The following is a 26,517-nucleotide window of genomic DNA, read 5'->3' as shown; positions in this document are numbered from 1 at the left end:
AGAACCTGTTTCTTGATGTAGTTTTTAAAAAGCCTTTAAAGAGAGAAACAAGAAATTTCCATGTGATGACATGAACCTGAAATATAAGTGCTTTAAAAGTTAGAGCAGAGCTGAATATCTGACGTACCTTTTCCCCAAACTCTTTTGCTTTAATCTTGAGCTTATTAACTTGAGATTCAGCATTCTCTTCCATTTCCTCAGCTTCATTCAACTCATGTTGCTGCTTCTTATACTTGGAAAGGTATTGACTAGCTTCTGCTTCCTGTAAAAATAAAAAATGAAAAAAAAGAGGAATCCCTGAGCCTACTAGTCATATTTTTGTTCTGCTCTGACATTAGAAAGTTGAAAAATGTGTGAAAGGAATCTAAACTTCTGAGTATCGAATGGAATATCATATTTTGGTATGATATATGTATGGATTCAGATTCCTAGCAGGCACCAGATCCATTTTATAACTGTTGTTCCCTGGAAATTTAGAACATGGTCAGCACTTTCCACCAACTGGATGTAGTCCAGCTTTCACAGACTTGGTATGTGATAGATTAACCACAGTTATTTGTTTTGTAATCAGTTTAACATCCTATTCTGGGTAGAGGGAGCTTGTCTTTACAATTATAAGGGTCAACAGGTAATTATTAGACATAGAAGTATTTTAGCCCAAAGCATTTAAATAATCAATTCAAAACCCTTCAAGATATATTATTATTAGGCATAAGCCAATATATATTGTGCTTATCAATTACATTCCATGGACCTATGGCTACTAACCAGGATTGACAAGTACATTTCAAGAGATGGTCGTTTTGGCCACAGTTATGTCCAGAAGCATCAGGAAAAAGGACTGTGAGCTGCATTTATGTATGCTCAAGCAATAGAGTGAGGAAAGCCGTAGGGTGAGGGAGGTCTCAGGGTGATTAACCCAACCAAAAATTTTCCATCTTTACATGATACCATGCTCTTATTTGGCTCATTTTTTTTGCAATGCACATGTTTGGGCATAACCACAAGGTCAAGGGAGAGAGCTCTGGCTCTCTGGAGGGAAAAGTTGCACAAAGTTTAACCATAGGTAATAATTCTAGCATGAGAAAAAACAGAATGAGCAGACTTTAAGCTGAGCTGGTCCTCTCTGACAAGCTGTTCATCTAGCTTAGGGCCACATATCTCCATTAATCAAAAGTAAATGGCTATGAAATCCATGAGGCTGCAACTGCCTCAGGTACTTATCACTGCCTCGATTTCCTGCTTATAACTTTAGCTGAAGTTATAAGCTGAAGATTATCCATCAGAGTCTGCACCCTGCTCATAGTTTTCTTATCTTCCTCTGCCTGCAATGTATAGGTATGTATGTGAAGGTGATTTGAGGGATCCAGCAGTATGCATTGGGTGTAGCCCCATATGAGGAAATGAGAGTAAAGAAATTTTATTAAACACCAAATTTAGAGTTATGATTTGAAAAATGGGTTTAACTCTACTCATCCCAAGTTCTAAGAAATTAATAAACACAGCTCAGAGTAATGACAGTCATTTCTCCCGATCCACCACAGAACTCCCAGCCTTTGCTAAAATGGAAGTTAAAGCCACTAGTTTCAATTTGGTCTTCAGCCCTCCCATCCCAGCCAAGCCACATCTGCCTGTGGTTTCTCAGTGCCCGCCTCCAACCCCCATCAAATTAATTCCTCCCTTGAACTTTCTAGTTGATCCTTGGCTTTGGATAATGGAACTATAGGAAAGTTTAAGTTTTCTGGAATTCTGGTGTGGGCATCAGCAGAGATAGTGAGGAAAATTCCATGAGCTGTGGGGACACTGTTTGGTGTGTTCTCATTGCTTCCATTGCAATCCAGGCTTGGGCTGGAGAAAGAAAATCTAGTGAGGTGGTGTTTCTCAACCATGCTCTGTGAATCCCTTGGTATTCTGAAGAGAAAGCAGTGGAGAGACAGACATGTAGGAAGGCTCTGCATGTCACCCCCTTTCCCACACCCTTTTAAATAGAGTATCTCCATTTTGGAGCTGTTGAACTTCCCTGAAGAAGAAAGTATCTTAACTGGCTGATGACTGAGATAAATAATTTACCCAAGACATACCCCCACTGCTCAAAAATTTTTTCTGGCTCCATCTTACCTATTCTATCAAGTACCAACTTTTCTGGTGGCTTTCATGGTTTCTCCACTTACCTCCCACAGCCCTCCACAGACTCCCTTCACTCCAACTAGTCTCATCTCCTATGCCTCCATAGCTATCCTGCTTGTTCCCTCCTTGCTAGGGTTAACCGTTATCCCCCAGGACATACCACAGAGGCAGCAGACAGAAATGCCCAGTGTTTTCTTGAAAGAGGTCTATTTGCTTCTCTTAGTAGCTTCGGCCCAAGGGGAAGGTTTCTAATTGAACATACATCAAGGGGCTGACTGCATTACTCTCCAGAGACCAGGGAGGCTGGTGGGCACCATCTTCACACTGTCCCTCTGCCTCACTCCAGGTTGCTGGTATCTCTTGCAAAGGAACTTGTGCACATGTTTGGTGGCCCAGTTTTTACAGCTGCTGCCTAGGGGACACCCCTTGAAAGCTTGGCTCTGGTGGCCAGCAGGACTTATGTTCATGGGTCCTACAGTACCGCAACAAACAGAAAGAGTTTCCAACCGGCAACCACCCGCTACTTCAGGGCAGTGGCAGCAGACTGAAATGCCTGGGAAAGCCAGTGGGTACCATCTTCACATGCCCCACCCAAGTCACCAGTATCTCTGAGAAAGGAGCTTATGCACAGGTCTGGTGCACTGACTTTTGTAGCTGATGCCCCGAGGATACATCCCTTGATATCCTATCTCTGGTGACAAGCAGGGCTTGTGTTCACAGGTTCAACAGGATGGTAGCAAACAGAGAAACAGTTCTTAACTGGCTGTCACCCCAAGGGTCAGAACAGAGGAAACAAATTCCCATCTCCCAGTCTTTCCTGGAAGAGGTATATTTGCATACTTTAAAAGCTCCCACCTGAGGGTATGGCTTCCAGTTAGCCTGAATCTAGGTACTGACTGAGATCTTCCCCTTTGGGACACTGACAGCTCTTGGACACCCTCAACTACTGGGAGCCACTAAGAACAAAGAAGGCCACTTGGACAATCATAAAGGTTTCAGAGACAACCAAGAGCTAGGGTAGGGTTGAACAATAAAGATCTTCTCTTATATGAGACTACTCATTCAAGACTGGGAGAGGTAGTTGTTTTATCTGACGCATATAAACCAACACAGAGAGTAAAAAAAAGAGAAACAAAGGAATATGTTCCAAATGAAGAAACAAGATAAAACCCCAGAAAAGGATAAAGTGATTTAGCTGATAAAGAGTTCAAAATAATGGTCATGAACATGCTCACCAAGCTCAGGAGAACAATGCATGAACAAAGTGAACATTTCAAAAATGAGAAAATATAAGAAAGTACCCCAAACAGAAATCAAAGAGATGAAGAATAGAATAACTGAATTTAAAAATATAATAGACATTCAACAGTAGACTAGATGAAGCAGAAGAAAGGATCAGTGAACTTCAAGACAGGGCAGTGGACTTCATCCCATTAAAGTAGAAAAAAAAAAGAAAATGAGTAAAGACAGCTTAAGGGACTTATGGAATAACATCAAGTGGATGAGCATTTGCATTATAAGGGTCTCAGAAGGGGAAGAGAGAAAGAAAGGGGCATAAAAGTGATTTGAAAAAATAATGGCTGAAAACTTCCTTAACCTAGGAGGGAAATAGACATCCAGATTCAGGAAGCCTAGAGTTCCCAATGAGATGAACCCACAGAGACCTACACCAAGACTATATTAAATAGTCAAAAGTTAAAGACAAAGAGATAATCTTAAAAGTAGCAAGAGAAAAACAACTTGTTACATACAAAGGAAACTTCCATAAGACTATCATATTTTTCAGCAGAAACTTTCCAGGCCAGAAGAAAGTGGCACAATATATTCAAAGTGCTGAAAGAAAAAAACCTGCCAATTAAGAATTCTCTAATGGCAAAGTTGTCCTTCAGAATTGATGGACAGATAAACAGTTTTCCAGATAAGCAAAAGCTGAAGTTCAGCACCACTATACTGGCCGTACAAGAAATGTTTAAGGGACTTTAAGCTGAAACAGAAGGGCACTCATGTGTAACAGTAAAGTATAAATCTCACTGATAAAGATAAATATAGGTTAAATTCAGAATAATCTAATATTGTAATGGTGGTAGATAAACACTTATAAATCTACTATGTAGGATTAAGAGACAAAAATGGTAAAAACTATACTACAAAAACTTGCTAATGAATATACAAGATAAAAATTGTGACATCAAAAATATAAAACAGACTGAAGGGGTTAGTGCACCACAGCTATCTGGGAGGGAGTCTGGGAGAAGACTGGAGCTGCCAAAGAGGCAAGAGACCTCTTCTTCCCTCTTTGCTTCCTGAGGCATGAGGAGAGGGGATTAAGCGCGCAGCTTAAAGGAGCTCCAGAGACGGGCGCAGAGCTGCCGAAGACACAAGAGACTTTTTCTTGCCTCTTTGTTTCCTGGTGCGAGAGGAGAGGGGATTAAGCGCACGGCATAAAGGAGCTCCAGAAATGGGCGCAAGCCACGGCTGTCGGTGTGGACACCAGAGATGGGCGTGGGACGCTAGGGCTACTGCTGCTACCTCCAAGAAGCCTGAGTGCGAGCACAGGTCACTCTCCACACCTCCCCTCCCGGAAGCCTGTGCAGCCCGCCACTGCCGGGGTCCCAGGATCGAGGGACAGCTTCCCCAGGGGAACGCACAGTGCACCTCGGGCTGGTGCAGCGTCATGCCGGCCTCTGCTGCTGTGGGCTTGCCCCGCATCCATGCCCCTCCCTCCCCCTGGCTTGAGTGAGCTAGAGCCCCCGAATCAGCTGCTCCTTTAACCCCGTCCTGTCTGATCCCTCAGATGACCTACGCGCAAAGGCGGGGCCAAGTCCAAAGCTGAACACCAGGAGCTGTGTGAACAAACAGGAGAGGGGGAGGTCTCTTCCAGCAGCCTCAGAAGCAGCAGATTAAAGCTCCACAATCAGCTTGAAGTGCCCTGCATCTGTGGAATACCTGAATAGACAGCTAATCATCCCAAGTTGAGGAGGTGGACTTTGGGAGCAAGATATATTATTATTTTCACCATTTTCTCTTTTTGTGAGTGTGTATGTGTGTGCTGCTGTGTGAGATTTTGTCTGTATAGCTTTGCTTTCACCATTTGTCCTAGGTTTCTGAATGAAATGGGGTTTTTTAATAAAATTTTTTTAATAAAATTTTTCTTCATAATAATTATTTTTTATTTTAATAACTTTATTTTATCCTACTTTATTTTATCGTCTTTCTTTCTTTCTTCCTTTCTTCCTTTATTCCCTCCTTTCTTCCTTCCTTTCTTCCATCCTTCCTTTCTTCCTCCCTTTCTTCCTCCCTTCTTTCCTCCCTTCCTCCCTTCCTTCCTCCCTTTCTACCTCCCTCCCTCCCTCCCTTCCTTCCTTCCTTTCTTCCTCCCTTCCTTGCTTCTTTCTTTGCATTCTTCCTTCCTTCCCTTCTTTCCTTTCTATTTTTTCTCCCCTTTATTCTGAGCTGTGTGGATTAAAGGCTCTTGGTGCCCCTGCCAGGCATCAGGGCTGTGTCTCTGAGGTGGGAGAACCAACTTCAGGACACTGGTCCACAAGAGACATCCCAGCTCCACGTAATATCAAACGGCTAAAATCTCCCAGAGATCTCCAACTCAACAACAAGACCCAGCTTCACTCAACGACCAGCAAAGAACAGTGCTGGACACCCTATGCCCAACAAATAGCAAGACAGGACTACAGCCCCATCCATCAGCAGAGAGGCTGCCTAAAATCATACTAAGGCTACTGACATCCCAAAACACACCACCAGGCGTGGACCTGCCCACCAGAAAGACAAGATCCAGCCTCATCCACCAGAACACAGGCACTAGTCCCCCCAATCCAGGAAACCTACTCAACCCACTGAACCAACCTTAGCCACGGGGGACAGACACCAAAAACAACGGGAACTACGAACCTGCAGCCTGCAAAAAGGAGACCCCAAACACAGTAAGCAAAATGAAAAGACAGAAAAACACACAGCAGATGAAGGAGCAAGGTAAAAACCCACCAGACCTAAAAAATGAAGAGGAAATATGCGGTCTATCTGAAAAAGGATTCAGAATAATGGTAGTAAAGATGATCCAAAATCTTGGAAATAGAATAGACAAAATGCAAGAAACATTTAACAAGGACCAAGAAGACATAAAGAGAAAGCAAGCAACAATGACCAACACAATAAATGAAATGAAAAATACACTAGATGTGACTAATAGCAGAATAACTGAGGCAGAAGAACGGATAAGTGACCTAGAAGATAAAATAGTGGAAATAACTACTGCAGAGCAGAATAAAGAAAAAAGAATGAAAAGAACTGAGGACAGTCTCAGAGACCTCTGGGACAACATTAAACACACCAACATTCGAATTATAGGGGTCCCAGAAGAAGAAGAGAAAAAGAAAGGGACTGAGAAAATATTTGAAGAGATTATAGTTGAAAACTTCCCTAATATGGGAAAGGAAATAGTCAATCAAGTCTAGGAAGCACAGAGTCCCATACAGGATAAATCCAAGGAGAAACACGCCAAGACACATATTAATCAAACTATCAAAAATTAAATACAAAAAAACAAAAGAAGCAAGGGAAAAACAACAAATAACACACAAGGGAATCCCCATAAGGTTAACAGCTGATCTTTCAGCAGAAAATCTGCAAGCCAGAAGGGAGTGGCAGGACATATTTAAAGTGATGAAAGAGAAAAACCTACAACCAAGATTACTCTACACAGGAAGGATCTCATTCAGATTTGATGGACGAAGTAAAACCTTTACATACAAGCAAAACCTGAGAGAGTTCAGCATCACCAAACCAGCTTTACAACAAATGCTAAAGGAACTTCTCTAGGCAAGAAACACAAGAGAAGGAAAAGACCTACAAGAACAAACCTGAAACAAGTAAATGGTAATAGGAACATACATATCGATAATTACCTTAAACGTAAATGGATTAAATGCTCCCAACCAAAAGACACAGACTGGCGAATGGATACAAAAACAAGACCCATATATATGCTGTCTCCAAGAGACCCACTTCAGACCTAGGGACACATACAGACTGAAAGTGAGGGGATGGAAAAAGATATTCCATGCAAATGGAAATCAGAAGAAAGCTGGAGTAGCAATTCTCATATCAGACAAAATAGACTTTAAAATAAAAACTAATACAAGAGACAAAGAAGGACACTACATAATGATCAAGGGATTGATCCATGAAGAAGATATAACAATTATAAATATTTATGCACCCAACAAAGGAGCACCTCAATATATAAGGCAAATGCTAACAGCCATAAAAGGGGAAATCAACAGTAACACAATCATAGTAGGGACTTTAACACTCCATTTTCACCAATGGACAGATCATCCAAAATGAAAATAAATAAGGAAACACAAGCTTTAAATGATACATTACACAAGATGGACTTAATTGATATTTATAGGACATTCCATCCAAAAACAACAGAATACACATTTTTCTCAAGTTCTCATGGAATATTCTCCAGGATCAATCATATCTTGAGTCACAAATCTAGCCTTCGTAAATTTAAGAAAATTGAAATCATATCAAGTATCTTTTCCGACCACAACACTATGAGACTAGATATCAATTACAGGAAAAGATCTGTAAAAAATACAAACACATGGAGGCTACACAATCCACTACTTAATAACGAAGTGATCACTGAAGAAATCAAAGAGGAAATCAAAAAATACTTAGAAACAAATGACAATGGAGACACTACGACCCAAAACCTATGGGATGCAGCAAAAGCAGTTCTAACAGGGTAGTTTATAGCAATACAATCCTACCTTAAGAAACAGGAAACATCTCGAATAAATAACCTAACTTTGCACCTAAAGCAATTAGAGAAAGAAGAACAAAAAAACCCCAATTTAGCAGAAGGAAAGAAATCATAAAGATCAGATCAGAAATAAATAAAAAAGAAATGAAGGAAACGATAGCAAAGATCAAGAAAACTAAAAGTTGCTTCTTTGAGAAGATAAACAAAATTGATAAACCATTAGCCAGACTCATCAAGAAAAAAAAGGAGAAGACTCAAATCAATAGAATTAGAAATGAAAAAGGAGATGTAACAATGGACACTGCAGAAATACAAAAGATTATTAGAGATTAGTACAAGCAACTGTATGCCAATAAAATGGACAACCTGGAAGAAATGGACAAATTCTTAGAAATGCACAACCTGCCGAGACTGAACCAGGAAGAAATAGAAAATATGAACAGACCAATCACAAGCACTGAAATTGAAACTGTGAGTAAAAATCTTCCAACAAACAAAAGCCCAGGACCAGATCGCTTCACAGGCGAATTCTATCAAACATTTAGAGAAGAGCTAACACCTATCCTTCTCAAACTCTTCCAAAAGATAGCAGAGGGAGGAATACTCCCAAACTCATTCCATGAGGCCACCATCACCCTGATACCAAAACAAAAGATGTCACAAAGCAAGAAAACTACAGGCCAATATCACTGATGAAAATAGATGCCATAATCCTCAACAAAATACTAGCAAACAGAATCCAACAGCACATTAAAAGGATCATACACCATGATCAAGTGGGGTTTATTCTGGGAATGCAAGGATTCTTCAATATATGCAAATCAATCAACATGATACACCATATCAACAAACTGAAGGAGAATAACCATATGATTATCTCAATAGATGCAGAGAAAGCTTTTGACAAAATTCAACACCCATTTATGATAAAAACCCTGCAGAAAGTAGGCATAGAGGGAACTTTCCTCAACATAATAAAGGCCATATATGACAAACCCACAGCCAGCATCATTCTCAATGGTGAAAAACTGAAACCATTTCCACTAATATCAGGAGCAAGACAAGGTTGCCCACTCTCACCACTCTTATTCAAATTAGTTTTGGAAGTTTTAGCTACAGCAATCAGAGAAGAAAAAGAAATAAAAGGAGTCCAAATCGGAAAAGAAGGAAAGCTGTCACAGTTTGCAGATGACATGATACTATACATAGAGAATCCCAAGGATGCTACCAGAACACGACTAGAGCTAATCAGTGAATTTGGCAAAGTAGCAGGATACAAAATTAATGCACAGAAATCTCTGGCATTCTTATACACTAATGATGAAAACTCTGAGAGTGAAATTAAGAAAACACTCCCATTTACCATTACAACAAAAAGAATAAAATATCTAGGAATAAACCTACCTATGGAGACAAAAGACCTGTATGCAGAAAATTATAAGACACTGATGAAAGAAATTAAAAATGATACAAATAGGGCTTCCCTGGTGGCGCAGTGGTTGAGAGTCCGCCTGCTGATGCAGGGGACACAGGTTCGTTCCCCGGTCCGGGAAGATCCCACATGCCGCGGAATGGCTGGGCCCGTGAGCCATAGCCACTGAGCCTGTGCGTCCAGAGCCTGTGCTCTGCAGCAGGAGAGGCCACAACAGTGAGAGGCCCACGTACCACAAAAAAAAAAAAAAAAAAAAAGATACAAATAGATGGAGAGATATACCATGTTCTTGGATTGGAAGAATCAACATTGTGAAAATGACTCTATTACTCAAAGCAATCTACAGATTCAATGCAATCCCTATCAAACTACCACTGCCATTTTTTACAGAACTAGAACAAAAAATTTCACAATTTGTATGGAAACACAAAAGACCCCGAATAGCCAAAGCAATCTTGAGAACGAAAAATGGAGCTGGAGGAATCAGGCTCCCTGACTTCAGACTATACTACAAAGCTACAGTAATCAAGACAGTATGGTACTGGAACAAAAAGAGAAATATAGATCAATGGAGCAGGATAGAAAGCCCAGAGATAAACCCACACACATATGGTCACCTTATCTTTGATAAAGGAGGCAAGAATACACAATGGAGAAAAGATAGCCTGTTCACTAAATGGTGCTGGGAAAACTGGACAGGTACATGTAAAAGTATGAAATTAGAACACTCCCTAACACCATACACAAAAATAAACTCAAAATGGGTTAAAGACCTAAATGTAAGGCCAGACACTATCAAACTGTTAGAGGAAAATGTAGGCAGAACACTCTATGACATAAATCACAGCAGGATCTTTTTTGACCCAACCCCTAGAGAAATGGAAATAAAAACAAAAATATACAAATGGGACCCAATAAAACTTAAAAGCTTTTGCACAGCAAAGGATACCATAAACAAGACCAAAAGACAACCCTCAGAATGGGAGAAAATAGTTGCAAATGAAGCAACTGACAAAGGATTAATCTCCAAAATTTATAAGCATCTCATGCAGCTCAATAACAAAAAAACAAACAACCCAATCCAAAAATGGGCAGAAGAACTAAATAGACATTTCTCCAAAGAAGATATACAGATTGCCAACAAACACATGAAAGAATGCTCAACATCGCTAATCATTAGAGAAATGCAAATCAAAACTACAATGAGATATCATCTCACACCGGTCAGAATGGCCATCATCAAAAAATCTACAAACAATAAATGCTGGAGAGGGTATGGAGAAAAGGGAACCCTCTTGCACTGTTGGTGAGAATGTAAATTGATACAGCCACTATGGAGAACAGTATGGAGGTTCCTTTACAAACTAAAAATAGAACTACCATATGACCCAGCAATCCCACTGCTGGGCATGTACCCTGAGAAAACCATAATTCCCAAAGAGTCATGTACCAAAATGTTCATTGCAGCTCTATTTACAATAGCCAGGACATGGAAGCAACCTAAGTGTCTATATACAGATGAATGGATAAAGAAGATGTGGCACATACATACAATGGAATATTACTCAGCCATAAAAAGAAATGAAATTGAGTTATTTGTAGTGAGGTGGATGGACCTGGAGTCTGTCATACAGAGTGAAGTAAGTCAGAAAGACAAAAACAAATACCATATGCTAACACATATATATGGAATCTAAGAAAAAAAATGTCATGAAGAGACTAGGGGTAGGACAGGCATAAAACACAGATCTACTAGAGCATGGACTTGAGGATATGGGGAGGGGGAAGGGTAAGCTGAGACGAAGTGAGAGAGTGGCATGGAGATATATACACTACCAAATGTAAAATAGATAGCTGGTGTGAAGCAGCTGCATAGTACAGGGAGATCAGCTCGGTGCTTTGTGACCACCTAGAGGGGTGGAATAGGGAGGGTGGGAGGGAGGGAGATGCAAGAGGGAAGAGATATGGGAACATATGTGTATGTATAACTGATTCACTTTGTTGTAAAGCAGAAACTAACACACCATTGTAAAACAGTTATACTCCAATAAGATGTTAAAAAAAAAGTTGGCAGTAGGAAAAAAAAAATACAGGAGCTAATAAACACTTGATTCATTTAAGTCAAAAAAAAAAAAAGATAACCAACAAGGACCTACTTTATAGCACAGGAAACTGTACTCAATATTTTATAATAACCTGTACAGGAAAATAATCTGAAAAAGTATGTATATATATATATATATATATATATATATATATATACATACATACACACACACATATGAATCATTTTGCTGTATACCTGAAACTAACACAACATTGTAAATCAACTATACTTCAATTTAAAAAATAAAATAAAAAATAAATTTAAAAAAAAATATATATATATAACATAGGTGGGGAGAGAGTAAAACGTAGACCTTTAGAATGCAACAAAACTTAAGTTGTTATCAACTTGAGATAGACTGTTATAAACACAAGTTGTTTTATGTAAGCCTCATGGTAACCACAAAGCAAAGCCCTATAGTAGATACTCAAAAGATAAACATAAAGGAATCCTGCATACCACTACAGAAAATTATCAAAGCATAAATGAAGAGAACAAGAGAAGATGAAAAGAACAAAGGACTTACAAAACAGTCAGAAAACAATTAACAAATGGGCAATAAGTACATACCTATCAGTAGTTACTTTAAATGTAAATGGACTAAATTCTCTACTCCACACAGAGTGGCCAAATGGATTAAAAAACAAGACCTATCTATCTGCTGCCTACAAAAGACTCATTTCAGATATAAGGGCTCACACAGACTGAAAGTGAAGGGATGGAAAAAGATATTCCATGCAAATGAAACCAAAATAAAGGTGGGGTAGCTATACTTATATCAGACAAAGTAGACATTAAGACAAAGGCTAATAAGAGACAACAAGGGTCATTATTTAATGATAAAGGGGTAAATCTAATAATATGATACAACATTTGTAAATATTTATGCACCAACATAGGAGTATCCAAATCTATAAAACAAATATTAACAGGCCTAAAGGAAGAAATAAACAGCAATTAACATACGGGACTTCAATACCCCACTTTCATCGAAAGATAGATCATGCAGACAGAAAATCATTAAAGAAACATTGGCCTTAAATGACATGTTAGATCAGATGGACTTAGACATATGAAGAACATTTCATTCAAAAGCAACAGAATAAACATTATTCTCAAGCACACGTAAAACATTCTCCAGGATACATGATATGTTAGGCCACAAAAAAACTCTTAATAAACTTAAGAGGATTGAAATCATGCTGAGTATCTTTTCTGACCACAATGTATAAAACTAGAAAACAATTACAAGAAAAAAATAATAATTTACAAATATATGGAGATTAAACAAAATGCTACTGAACAAAACTTATGAGACTCAGCAAAAGCAGTTCTAAGAGGGAAGTTCACAGTGATAAATGCCTTCATTTATTTAGGCTGCACCACACAGCATACAAGACCTTAGTTCCCTGACTGGGGATCGAACATATGCCCCCTGCAGTGGAAGCATGGAATCTTTTTTTATTTTTTAACATCTTTATTGGAGTATAATTGCTTTACAATGGTGTGTTAGTTTCTGCTTTACAACAAAGTGAATCAGTTATACATATACATATGTTCCCATATCTCTTCCCTCTTGCATCTCCCTCCCTCCCACCCTCCCTATCCCACCCCTCTAGGTGGTCACAAAGCACCGAGCTGATTTCCCTGTGCTATGCGGCTGCTTCACACTAGCTATCTGTTTTACATTTGGTAGTGTATATATCTCCATGCCACTCTCTCACTTCGTCTCAGCTTACCCTTCCCCCTCCCCATATCCTCAAGTTCATGCTCTAGTAGGTCTGTGTCTTTATTCCCGTCTTGCCCCTAGGTTCTTCATGACCATTTTTTCCCCTTAGGTTCCATATGTATATGTTAGCATACGGTATTTGTTTTTGTCTTTCTGACTTACTTCACTCAGTATGACAGACTCCAGGTCCATCCACCTCACTACAAATAACTCAATTTCATTTCTTTTTATGGCTGAGTAATATTCCATTGTATATATGTGCCACATCTTCTTTATCCATTCATCTGTATATAGACACTTAGGTTGCTTCCATGTCCTGGCTATTGTAAATAGAGCTGCAATGAACACTTTGGTACATGACTCTTTGGGAATTATGGTTTTCTCAGGGTACATGCCCAGTAGTGGGATTGCTGGGTCATATGGTAGTTCTATTTTTAGTTTTTTAAGGAACTTCCATACTGTTCTCCATAGTGGCTGTATCAATTTACATTCCCACCAACAGTGCAAGAGGGTTCCCTTTTCTCCATACCCTCTCCAGCATTTATTGTTTGTAGATTTTTTGATGATGGCCATTCTGACCGGTGTGAGATGATATCTCATTGTAGTTTTGATTTGCATTTCTCTAATGATTAGTGATGTTGAGCATTTTTCATGTGTTTGTTGGCAATCTGTATATCTTCTTTGGAGAAATGTCTATTTAGTTCTTCTGCCCATTTTTGGATTGGGTTGTTTGTTTTTTTGATATTGAGCTGCATGAGCTGGGAAGCATGGAATCTTAACCACTGGACTGCCAGGGAAGTCCCAATGCTTACATTTTGGAAACAAGAAAATCCTCAAATACACAACCTAATTTTACACCTCAGGGTACTAGAAAAAGAAGAGCAAATAAAGCCCAAAGTTAACAGAAGGAAGGAAGTAACAAAAATCAAGGTGGAAATAAACAGAGACTAAAAAAAACAGTAGAAAAGATCAAGGAAGCTAAGAGCTGTTTTTTAAGATAAGCAGAATTGACAAGCCCTCAACTAGACTCACCAAGAAAAAAAGAGAGAGGACTCAAATAAAATCAGACATGAAAGAGGAGATGTTATAACTGATACCATAGAAATACAAAGGATCATAAGAGACTACTAGGAACAATTATGTACCAACAGTTTGGACAACCTAGAAGAAATGGATAAATTCTACAACATACAACCTACCATGACTGAATCATGAAGAAATGGAAAATCCGAACAGACCAATTGCTAGTTAGGTCATTAAATCAGTAATCAAAAACCTCCCAACATAAAAAGTCCAGGACCAGACAGCTTCACTGGTGAATTCTACCAAACATTTAAAGAAGAATACAAATCTTTTCTAAACTATACCAAAAAATGGAAGAGTAGGAAGCACTTCCAAACTCATTTTCTGAGGTCAGGATTACCCTGATACCAAAACTGGAAGAGGACATCACGAAAAAAGAAAACTATAGGCCAATATCCCTGACACATATAGATGCAAAAATCCTCAAAAAATATTAGCAAACTGAATTCAACAATACATTAAAAGAATCATACACCATGATCAAGTAGGATTTGTTCCAGTGATGCAAGGATGGTTCAACATCTGCAAATCAATAAATGTGATACACCACATTAACAAAATGTAGGGTAAAAATTGTATGATCATCTAAAAAATGTCAGCCAAAAATATTTGACAAAATTTAACATTCATTTATGATAAAACCTCTAAACAAAGTAGATATAGAGGGAAAATACCTCAGCATAGTAAAGGTCATATATGACAAACCCAAACCTGTCATAATACTCAGTGAAGAAAAAATGAATGCTTTCCCTCTCAGATCAGGAACAAGACAGGGATGTCCATTCTTGCCGCTTTTATTCAACATAGTATTGGAAGTCCCAGCCAGAGCAACTGGGCAAGAAAAAGAGATAAAAGGCATCCACATTGGAAAGGAAAAGTAAAAGTCTCTCTATTTACAGATGACATGATATTTTATATAGAAAACTCTAAAAACTTCAATAAAACTGTTAGAACTAATAAAAGGATTCAGTAAATTTGCAGGATACAAAATCATTATACAAAAATCAGTTATGTTTCTGTACACTAATATGAACTATCACAAAGAGAAATTAAGAAAACAATACCATTTATAATTGCAACAAAAAGAATAAAATACTTAGGAATAAATTTAACCAAGGGGAATGAAAGATTTGCACACTGAAAACTATAAGACATTAATGAAAGAAATTGAAGAAGACACAAGTGGAAAGATATTCTGTGCTCATTGATTGGAAGAATTAATGTTAAAATATCCATACTACCCAAAGCAATCTACAAAGTCAACGCAATCATTACCATAATTCCAATGGCACCTTTCACAGAAATAGAATGGAACCACAAAAGACCCTGAATAGCCAAAGCAATCTTGGGAAAGAAGAACAAAGCTGAAGGCATCATGCTCCCTGATTTCAATTTCAAACATATTATGAAAGTATAGTAATTGAAACAGTATGGTATTGGAATAAAAACAGACATGGAGATCAACTGAGCAGAATAGAGAGCCCAGAAATATTCATATATAAATGCCCAATTTATGACAAATGAGTCAGGAATATATAATGGGGAAAAGACAGCCACCTCTTCAATAAACAGTGTTGGGAAAATTGGACAGCCATATGCAAAAGAATGAAATTTGACCATTATCTTACAACATACATAAAAATGAACTGAAAATGGATACAAATTTGAGTCTAAGACCTGGAATCATAAGACTCCTAGAAGACAACACAGAGGGTAAGCTCCATGACATTGGTCTTGACAAGGATTTTTTTTTTTTTTTTTTGATGCCAAAAGCAAAAGCAATAGAAGCAAAAATAAACAAGTGGGACTACATCAAACTTTAAAACTTCTATACAGCAAAGGAAACTACCAACAAAATGAAAAGGCAACCTGTGGAATGGGAGAAAATACTTTCACATCATATATCTGAGAAGAGGTTGATATCTAAAAAAATAAAGAACTTATACAACTGAATATCAAAAAAATTTAAAACCTGATTAAAAATGGATAGATGGGGCTTCCCTGGTGGCGCAGTGGTTGAGAGTCCGCCTGCCGATGCAGGGGACACGGGTTCGTGCCCCGGTCCGGGAGGATCCCACATGCCGCGGAGCGGCTGGGCCCGTGAGCCATGGCCGCTGGGCCTGCGCGTCCAGAGCCTGTGCTCTGCAGCAGGAGAGGCCACAACAGTGAGAGGCCCGTGTACCGCAAAAAAAAAAAAAAAAAAAAAAAAAATGGATAGATGACCTGAATAGACAATTTTCCAAGGAAAACATACAAATGGCCAACAGGTATATCAAAAGGTACTCAACATCACTAATCATCAGGGAAATGCAAATCAAGACCACAATGAGATATCATCTCACACTAGTTAGAATGGCTATCATCAATAAAATAAGAAATAACAAGTGTTGGTGAGAATGTGAAGAAAAGGAGTCCTTGTACACTCTTGGTAGGAATGTAAATTGGTGTAGCCACTATGAAAAGTAGTATGGAGTTTCCTCAAAAAAGTAAAAATAGAACTACCATATGACCCAGCAATTCCTCTTGTAGGTATTTATCTGCAGGAAATGAAATCACTATCTTAAAAAGATATCTTCACCCCCATGTTCATGGCAACAGTATTTACAGTAGCCAAAATATGGAAGCAATCTAAGTATCCACCAACAGATGAACAGAAAAAGAAGATGTGGTGTATGTACACACACACACACACACACACACACACACACACACAGGAATATTACTCAGCCATAAAAAAGATGGAAATCCTGCCATTTGTGACAACATGGATGGATCTTGAGGGCACTACAATAGATGAAATAAATCAGTCAGAGAAAGACAATATATTATCTCATCTATATGTGGAATCTAAAAAACTGAACTCACATAAATATGAGAACGGATTAGAGGCTGCCAGAGGGGGGTGATTGGGGGGTGGGGGAAATGGGTGATTGTGGTCAAAAGGTACAAACTTCTAGTTATAGGATGAATAAGTCCTGGGAATGTAATATAGAGCATGGTGACTATAGTTAACAATGCTGTATTGTATATTTAAAAGTTGCTAAGAGAATAGATTGTAAGAGTTCTCATCACAAGAAAAAAAAATTTGCAACTATGTGGGGTGACGGGTGTTAACTAAACTTGTTGTAATAATCATATTGCAATGTAAACATATATCAAATAATTAAGTTGTACACCCCAAAGTGATACCATGTTATCTGTTATATATATATATATATATATATATATATATATATATATATGAAGGAAGGAAGGAAGGGAGGGAGGAAGGAGAGTTTGGTTTAACCAACTCTGTGTTGCCTAGAGCACTCCTCCCCCACTCCCACCTTAAAGTACAATCTGACAGTAGATAATTAATTACTCATTTTAAGCTTCCTGAGGCAGGGGCCAATATATAAGAAATAACCTGATTGGGGAAATGAGATATCTACTTTATAAATAAAATCCCTCTTTCTTTTAATCTGCTTAGCTCTCTACCTCTCAGGTTTAAGAAACTTGAAGACTCATAGAATTATGTGGTCATAGGGAATTCCAAACCCAGTAGAGGTTTAACTGCTTAAAACCAATTTACTCAGGTGAGTAAATTTACTGTGTGGTAAAGGAAGCCACACAGAAGAAAACTGAAAAAGGCTAGGTGGCTGCTGATATTGATGTTCCCCCCACGTGGGGGTGGGGAGGCAAAGCCTTTATTAGGTTTAGGTTCACATCTCAGCTCCCTCCAAGGCATTAAGTAACTGTGGTTGCCATAGTTGTGCAGGGCTCAGATTTCCCTTCAAGAAGACAACCTGCCATTCAGCTGTGAGGAGCGCAGGTACCTGAAACCCTCCAACTGCAGTGCCTTTGGGATCTGCTGTAGCATTTATACTGAGATCACACACTCCCCAAGCAGCCCCCAGCTGATAGTAGGGCATGGCCAAGTTACCAGAATCTGGCTTTTTTGCCCAGCATGGGACTTCTTACAGCAATCTCTGTGCTGGAGACTTGCCCAGAGCCGCACTGCAACCAGAGGCTCCTTCTATCCCATCCTCCTTCCTTCACCCTTTCCTTTCACAGGTGTCAGACTCCAAGGTGCTCTGAAAGCTTCCTCTGCCTCAGCCCGCTTGCTCTCCCCTTTATCTTTCCCAGGTGTTACCTCCAATAAATCTCTTGTACTTTAACTCCATCCTGGCATCTGGTTCCTGGAGAACACACCCAAGACTAAATTTTGTTTTCTTATCTCTAGAAATGAAGATACTATATCCATATTTAGATTGGTAAGGATTAAATAACATCTACACACAGATCCCTGAATATAGGAAGCAGACAAAGGTAACATGGAGCAGGTGGATGGAGAGGTGGGAGGAGGGGAGGAAAACTGTCTTTACCTTCTATAACGAGTACAGTTTCCTAATCCTATGTCCTGCTTTATAGCATACATTTTTAGACACTGGAGAGAGAAAAATAGAATGAATTTGCAGACGCTAGAGGGACATACTGGGGAAGATAAATGCTCAGTGGGGACTGGCCATAGAACTATTGTGGATGGGGTGACACTTGATTCCCTTTTCCAATAAAGTATGATCCTCCTGGAGGATTTTTCCTAGGAAAGGAAAACCATATTTATGTCCCTTTCAAAATGACATTTCATAATGGCATCTACAATGTACTATCACAAAACACCCTGCCTCATAGTCGTGATGGTTATTTTGATGTTAAAGGAGAACAGATTGAGTTGACTCGACATCTACCTTGAATATTTCAAAACCAGGCATTGATATCAAAGAACGTGGAGAGCTCTCTAATGTCTCTTTAAACTGACAGGGTCTAGCCTGTTATCTGCATAAAAAGGTACTCAATAGGTATTATCTGACTTGATGGAAGAAAATCACTGCGTAATTGAGTAGATATACTCTAAACATTGGGCAGACACTTGGAAGAAATTAAGAAATACACCACCATACTAGTACAAGGGAAACACTAAGATTATTGCTACCAAGAAACAAAGATAAAAATACAACAGAATAAGATTGTGTTCCTTGGGACAACAGAACCAAAGAAGGTATAGCTTTGGTGTATTGTTGTATGACGAACCTGTTTACAGAAGAAAACTGTAAGGATAATCCATAGGAAAATAGAAAGAAAAAGCCAGAGATAATTAACAAGCAGCATTTTGCTTCCTCATGTTTTCTTATCCTTGCTCAAAAAAAGAGTAGAATAGCGCACCTTTCACGTTGCCCAGGTGTTTACTTCCTCAGCCACACATTCCATGGGCGCACTCCTCAGTGTCAGACTAACTCGCCTTAGAAAAGCACTTATTCGGCAAAGAAGAACTGTGCAAATAGCTCATTTCATTTCATCTTAATTAGCCCAAGATGATGCTTCTGAAGCGTTCTGCTTTCTTATCAACACTATCCTTCCTACTGCAAGGAAGGAAGACTTTGATGTCTTTGACACCAACTCAACCTCAGGAACCAGCATCAGGGCCAGCAGATCTCACATGAGTGCTGTCCAAGTTGCTGTAAAGCGGGCGCCTAGGATGAGTTTCTTTCCATTGGAACAAGCTGTCCTGTGCAGCGGAGAGGGCTAGGAAGTGACCTTTGGCATCTGTGTTTAACAACTGAAACACGTGCACTTACTCTGTGCTAGGAAGGTGCTGGGCCCAGAGTGGTGAGCAAGACTGTGCCGCTGCTACCATGGAATCTCTGGTCTTCTCCATTTGAAGAGAAGGGAAGAAAGACTAGAAAATGAAAACACAAGTGAAGGAGTACGTTGCTACTTTGGCAATACATTAGTTACTGGCAAGAAGTCTGCCCACCTCTTTTCAGTTATTTGCTTAGACCAAGGCCAGTCCACAGGGAAACAGTCAGAAAGCTGCAGGGGCCTCTCAGCATTTGCTGTGTTTCCACCTGGCACCAGCACCAGATAGAGTCCTCGGTGGCCTGGAGTGTTCATGCGGCCAGAAAACAAGAGTGGAAATGTCCCCTGCTCCAATTTAGCTGGCGTCCCATGCAACCTGCTGGCTGAGTCGCCCCCCCCACCTTCCCCGTCTCTGACAGTCACTTCATTTACACATTGTTCTCACTCAGCCTCTCACAGGAAGACATCTTTCTGAAAGTGCTGCCGACATTATGTGTGAAAAAACAAGGACAGTATAAATAGCTTTTCACTTCTAATTGCTACTTGCTGCTCACATTTTGCTTCCTGAGAGCTCTGAAAAGGGACTATCCCGAACCAATAATAGCACAGGAGCCCTGGAAAGGCAGGTTGATGTCTCCCGCTGAAGGAGAGCAAAGATGGAGAGAGAACTACAGGAGACCTAGGGCGTCCTTTCAGACTTGAAGGAGCACATCTGCCCAAGGTAGAGCGCAGCCATGCGAACAGGGAGAGGCTTCCTGGAGTACCTGGTGGGTCAGCTCTTTGATGCATCACTCAAACCTGCGGGCTCCCCTCTGGGCCTCCACAATGCATCGGACTTCGCTTTCCAGTTCACTGTCCAGTTCACGGACCTGCAAGCAAACCACGGTCTCAGATGACAGGCGGGCAGCCAGCAAGCCAGGCGGGCGTTGCATTTGCCTGTCGGCACGATCATTTGAAATAGTGACACCATCAGGGAAGACGGGTGCACTCTCATTCTGGCCGTGGTGAAACAGGGCAAAGTCTCTGGGAAAACCGCCTTGCCAAAAGGGAGCTGGCTGAACTATGTGAGCTCGTAAAAGGGCTGATTACACTCAAGGATGTGAAAGGCTAATCCATGCAGAGGTGATAAACTTCCCCTCTTGGATTACAAAATTACACACACGTGTGTATTACAAATGTACGTAAGTATATAGAGAGAATAAGCTATATATAGCACTCTTTAAGGATTCAGCCAATGTACTGCCTCATCTTAAGCTTCTTTCTCCATGTTAAGCTCTGACTCTCTAAAGAAATCAGATTCTGAGTTTTTGTCACACATATGTCACCCACGGCCCCATAGCCCTGCTTTGTGGGAGAGCTGTAGTGCAGATGAACAGCTGGCCTGCAGCCTTACAGAGTTATGCAACCACGGTTAACATAATATTCATTCAACAAATATTTGTTGCCTACTATGCACCAGACACCGGGGCCAGGGATACAGCAGGGAACAAAACAGACAAAAATCTCTCCCCTCTATAAGCACCCATTCTAAGGAAGGGAAACACACAAACGAAACAAAGTAAAATACAGACTGTGTTAGATGGTGATAAGTGGTATGGAGAGAAATAAAGCAGCACATGGGGTAGGGGGTTGAAGGGTGAGGGTGTGTTTCATATGATTTTGCAATCACACCAACTACACAAGTTGCATTCAGAAGGTCTAGCTTTTATCTCTGTGTTCTCCTCCTATGAGTAATTGTTTTTATTAGTCCTTGTTTTATTCTGTCACCAATTCTTTTTGAAAATACAAGCAAATGTGTACATGTCTTCATATTTCCCCTCTTTCTTGCACAGAAGTTTGTATACTCTCAACATCGCCTATACCTTTTATCATCATTATACCACTAGCCATGATCTCCAGGACATTACAGAGCTCTTCCTCACTCCTTTGTAATCAGTGTGATTATATGGATGTACCATAAATGTGCATTGGTATTCCATTATACGGATATACCATACATGTGCAAAGGCAGTACTTTATTTTTCAGGGGCCCTTCTGAACCATGAAATCCCAGTCAAATATTCTTTCCATCCTTATAGCATTTGTCACATGACCTATACGGTGTCAACGAAATTGAATCAATAATGTTAAAAATCCTATTTTCAAGCTAGGTCTTCCTATTTATTTTTGAGCTCCCTGAAGGCAGGTACTACATCATTTCTGTCAGGCCTTACTATATTTTCACGAAATCTTTTTTGATCCTTGATTTAGTTATTTCCCTCCCCTTTCTCTGGCTGTTAGGAAACGGGCATTCTCCACAGAGGAAATAGCAGGAGCAAAGGCACAGAAGCAAGACTGTGAGGGTGTGTTTGGAAGCAGTTGGTCTCCCTGGCTGTGGGGAGCCCCAGAGCTGGGGCAGGTGAGTGGGAGAAACCGCATTCTCATTTAGCAGGATGGCGGATTTCACCCAGTCCAAGAAAAGTCCTATTTAGTGGCCCGAAGTCAAGAAGAATGAAAGAATATACTGAGCTCTGACACTGTCAAAGATCTGAACATGTTAACAAGCAAAAGTGAGGAGGGAGGTATAGGGACTGTCTGGTGTGATATTACAGGATAATAAGGCTTCGAATTGGGAGTTGTCAAGACCCCACGATGATGCAGGGAAACTCCTACCTTGGATTCGAGTTTCTGGCTTTGCTTTCTATCCCCTATCATGGCAGTCTGCTCAGCATCATCCAGCCTTTCCTGTAAGTCTCTGTCCGCTCCGCGTTCTTTCTCATCCTCTCCAAGTGGGCATTGGTATCTTGCTCTTCTTCAGTTCTTCTGACATGCTTGCTACCTAGAAAAGAAGGAAAGGGACTGAGACAATCCAGCGGCCAATCAAACTTAACATTTCTACCCACAGTCTTCTGTTTCTGATGTGACTAGGTGCCATGCCTTGCCTCTGTGCTCTTAATCTCTTCCCACCATGCTCTCCCTAACCTCTGTGGCCCTCGAGTTTGTTAACTATAAGGCAATCAAGATAGCAGCAGCTACTGGAGATTAGGGTGAGAGGTGGTGGAAACAGACCAGAGATGAAACACCATGTGAATATTATTATACAACACCTGTATTGAAAGAAAGATGACCATCTGAAGGCACAGCTTTTAACTGAGTAAAGCACCAGGACACGTCCTGTAACATCATGCACCAGGAAGAGTGTGGAGTGCCTATGAGAACCTTTTTCACGTCTCACTTCTATAATTCTGTGATTCACAACTGCAAACAAATTTAGGCTCCAGGAATTTGGTAGCAAATGAGGCTCTCAGTGCCAATAATCCAGCACAGGAGGGTTCATTCTTGGGAAGCCCACTCTTGGCTTTGGCTATGTATACTAAGGGTTTAGTGTCTTGCCGCAATTATTAAGAACTGTTTCATGACTCTCTCAGTGCCTTTAATGTAAGAACACTGCCCTCCCAGACAAAGTTTCTCTGTCTATCAGGTTACCAAACAACTGTATAATTTAAGTGTGAGACGTCTGTGTAGATGGTAGGGGCAAAGAATGAATGACAGAGGTAACTGGGTTCCGCTATGTGGGGTTGGAATCACACCTGAACTACTGGAGAATTAAAGCGAGGAAAAAGGTAGTGAGTTCATTTTTCAACATTGTCAAGGAAATCTTATAAAGGTGAGGTTATGCAGATAGAGTCTTCCTAACGTGTGACTGCATATACCTACCAAGCAAGAGTAAGAGCTCTTTTTATTCCTTCCTATCTATGTGGATTTTCATGAATGTTAAGCATATTATTTTTTCCTCGGCCAAATGCTTTTAAGCTTTCACACACCTCTTTTCCATCAGGAAGTGTCTGCTTTGATACAAAATGGCTGAGTGCTAGGCATGCTTCCCCATTCTTCTGGATTCTACAGTGATCTGGTCCTAAGATTTAGTGCAAAAGTTTTGTTTAGCTCCCCAAGTGCTAAATAACTCAGTAAGCTTTTCCCTCCTTTTGAATTTTAAAATGACTAATGTAAAATCTAATTGAATATCTTGTCTCCTCAATTCCCATATACTTTTTAGCAAGAGGATCAGTTTTCATGCACAGGGCATGGTCAGGGCTGCTGCATGTGTTTTTGTGTCTGATGGGCTATACAGAGCCACCTGATGGGGATGGAGTGGGTGGAGGCTGAAATCAAGCCCAAGCTCTGCTCAGCAAGCACTGGCACTTGCAAGGCTGGGTTCTTCACACACAGACTTCTCCTCACCTCCTTCCTCCATGACATTTTTTTTTTTTTTCTGAGTATTGCCTTCTGCTTGCCATACCTTTTGAGAGAAGTCTGCATCTACCCACAGTGGGGGTCCAGCGGGTGTCTTTTTCCAGTTCCCACAAAGGTACAGTCAAGGCTGGCAGCCAACCCTGAGCTTGGTCTCATTCAGGAAAAGCACCACTATCAACAATTTTTAACTTGCAGATAACGAAGGTACACCAATCCTGAAGCCCTTCATCACCAACCTGACTCTGTTACTGAAGCAATAGTATGGGCTGTAAAAAATAAACAGGGACTTCCCTGGTGGCGCAGTGGTTAAGAATCCACCTGCCAATGCAGGGGACACAGGTTCGAGCCCTGGTCCGGGAAGATCCCACATGCCGCAGAGTAACTAAGCCCATGCGCCACAACTACTGAAGCTCGCGTGCCTAGAACCCGTGCTCCGCAACAAGAGAAGGCACTGCGATGAGAAGCCCACGCACCTCAGTGAAGAGCAGCCCCCGCTCGCCGCAACTAGAGAAAGCCTGTGTGTAGCAACGAAGACCCAACGCAGCCAAAAATAAATAAATAAAAATTTTTTAAAAATAAGTGAAATAAGCATTCTTTGCAAATCATCATAAAGCTATTACAGACCTTAGGAAAAATAGCTATGGGTAAGGAAACACAAGAGGAATTGTTTCTAGACACTAGATATATTGATTCACAAGTGGAAAGTGGATTAACTTTTTAAAAAACCTCTTGCTTTCATAAGATTTTGCCTATAGCAATTCAGCTGCTCCTTTTCATTGTGTGGACAGGGTAGAAGGGAGGAGCCAGTTGGCCTAATTTTTCAAATTGGGGACAGAGGCAGAGGGGTCAGCTGACCTCCCCCTAGCTATATGGAGAATCAATGGAATCCTTTTTGTGTGCAGCTTTGCCCCTGCCCCTTGGCTACTGCTCCCATCAACTCTGAAAGACAGGAGTAAGCAGGCAGTCAATGGACTCACCTCGGTGGGTGGCTGCCTTCTTGGCCTTCTCTTCTGCACGTTGACACCCTTGCATCGCCTCTTCAGCTTCCTTCTGCATCCTGGCAACATCAACCTCCAGCTTCTTCTTCTGGCTGAGGAGGCTCGTGTTCTAAGGAAACGCAGCACCCTCATTAGGCAAGTTGAGATCAGTGGTTCATACGCAAGCTGGTCTGTTCAGGACATGCAATGGGAGGGGCTCTGGCCAGGAGGGGGTTTTCCTCTCATCAGCCATACTCATGAAGCCATACTTCCAGGCCCAGGAGACCACGTTAGACTTGAATGCAAGGGATTTCATCCATTAGAGGTTTAGTACTGGAGAGATGACTGCCTGAGTCAGAAAGGAGAAATGGACCCAGACAACCTATAAGCCCCAAATGTGTTTGGTTTTCAGCTGGTTGAGGAATATGTTTGTCTGCCTTTTGCTCTTTATTTAGGGAAGAAGCAAGTGTCCCAGAGCAGAAGCCAGGGTCAAAAGCAGACATGTGGAAAGCAGGGGTTTGGGGAATAAAAATCAATTTCCTGCATGCTGCTCCAGGGGAAGAAAATCTTCCCCATTATCTACCTCTGCTTCTATTAATTTTGCAGTGAGGGGGGTGGGAAAAGCAATTTAGATGAGCCTCATCCTCCAGGCCTGAGAAGCCTCCATTACACTGGAGGATTATTTGTGTTCTTTGGCTGATGCTGCCCTAATTCTTTCCTTCCCGGGTTGTGACATTAGAGGCTGAAACTCCTTTTTGGTCTGTGTTAGTAGCACAGTTTTTCTGAGGGTGTGAAATCTTAGCATAGAGAATGTATTTAAAAGTCATAGCCTTCCTATTTTTAATTTCTCTTCTGTTCATTCACTTTTCCTCTAGCTAGTACCTCTCTCAGTGGCAAGATGAAGCCTCTGGAAATAGGAAGAAAGGTATTCCAGCCTCACAGGTTCTACCTTACCTCCTTGATGGCGTGAAGCATCTTCATCAAGGTTGCTTCCTCTGTCCTTATGGAGAGCCAGGCTCTGTGTGCCTCAGGCCTCCCACTGCCATGGGCGTGGCCTGGAGGGATGAGGGTATTTCCTGGAGTATGCTGGGATGCTCACTGCACATAACTCTATAGAAACTCTTTCTCTGTAAAGAAAGTTACAATATAAATGGTGATTCATTTATACATAGAATCATTTAAAATCTGCTAGGGAGTTGATGGTTAAAATCTTTTCAAGCTGAATGATTGGTTTTGTTTGGGAAGCAGGGGGTGAGGGTGTACTGTGCAGAAGAGCAATCTAGAGTGTCACAGCTCAGGTTTGAAAAAGGACACATGTAATTAGACAAGGATAAGTTTGGCCTCATATGTTTGTTCTAGGCTAGAAATCTGGGGATGCAGAAGGTTCTAGAAAATACTCATTGTATGTCAATCAGAAGATTG

At 40.5% G+C, this 26,517-nt stretch overlaps 1 protein-coding gene across 1 annotated transcript; it reads right to left on the bottom strand.

Moving 5' to 3' along the window:
- Positions 1-24: 24 nt before the first annotated feature.
- MYH15 (myosin heavy chain 15) lies at positions 25-26,070 on the bottom strand. The gene is made up of 5 exons (XM_067033514.1): positions 26,050-26,070; positions 25,096-25,225; positions 20,755-20,945; positions 128-262; positions 25-33 (listed from the first exon to the last, which is right to left on the bottom strand). The coding sequence occupies exons 1-5, from the start codon at positions 26,068-26,070 to the stop codon at positions 25-27; spliced, it is 486 nt and encodes a 161-aa protein (XP_066889615.1).
- Positions 26,071-26,517: the final 447 nt, after the last annotated feature.

The sequence above is a fragment of the Kogia breviceps genome, chromosome 5, assembly GCF_026419965.1.
Source record: "Kogia breviceps isolate mKogBre1 chromosome 5, mKogBre1 haplotype 1, whole genome shotgun sequence".
Lineage (NCBI taxonomy): Eukaryota > Metazoa > Chordata > Mammalia > Artiodactyla > Physeteridae > Kogia > Kogia breviceps.
Note: the sequence above shows the minus strand (reverse complement) of the source record. Positions and strands in the feature narration are given on the sequence as shown.

Bases quoted from the DNA above. Each gene is read 5' to 3' on its own strand.
- MYH15 (XM_067033514.1), bottom strand. From the start codon at position 26,070: ATGCTTCACGCCATCAAGGAG. The intron at 25,226-26,049 runs GTAAGGTAGAAC...GCGTTTCCTTAG, and splicing joins TGCTTCACGCCATCAAGGAG to AACACGAGCCTCCTCAGCCA. The intron at 20,946-25,095 runs GTGAGTCCATTG...GAGCTCACATAG, and splicing joins GAAGGCAGCCACCCACCGAG to TTCAGCCAGCTCCCTTTTGG.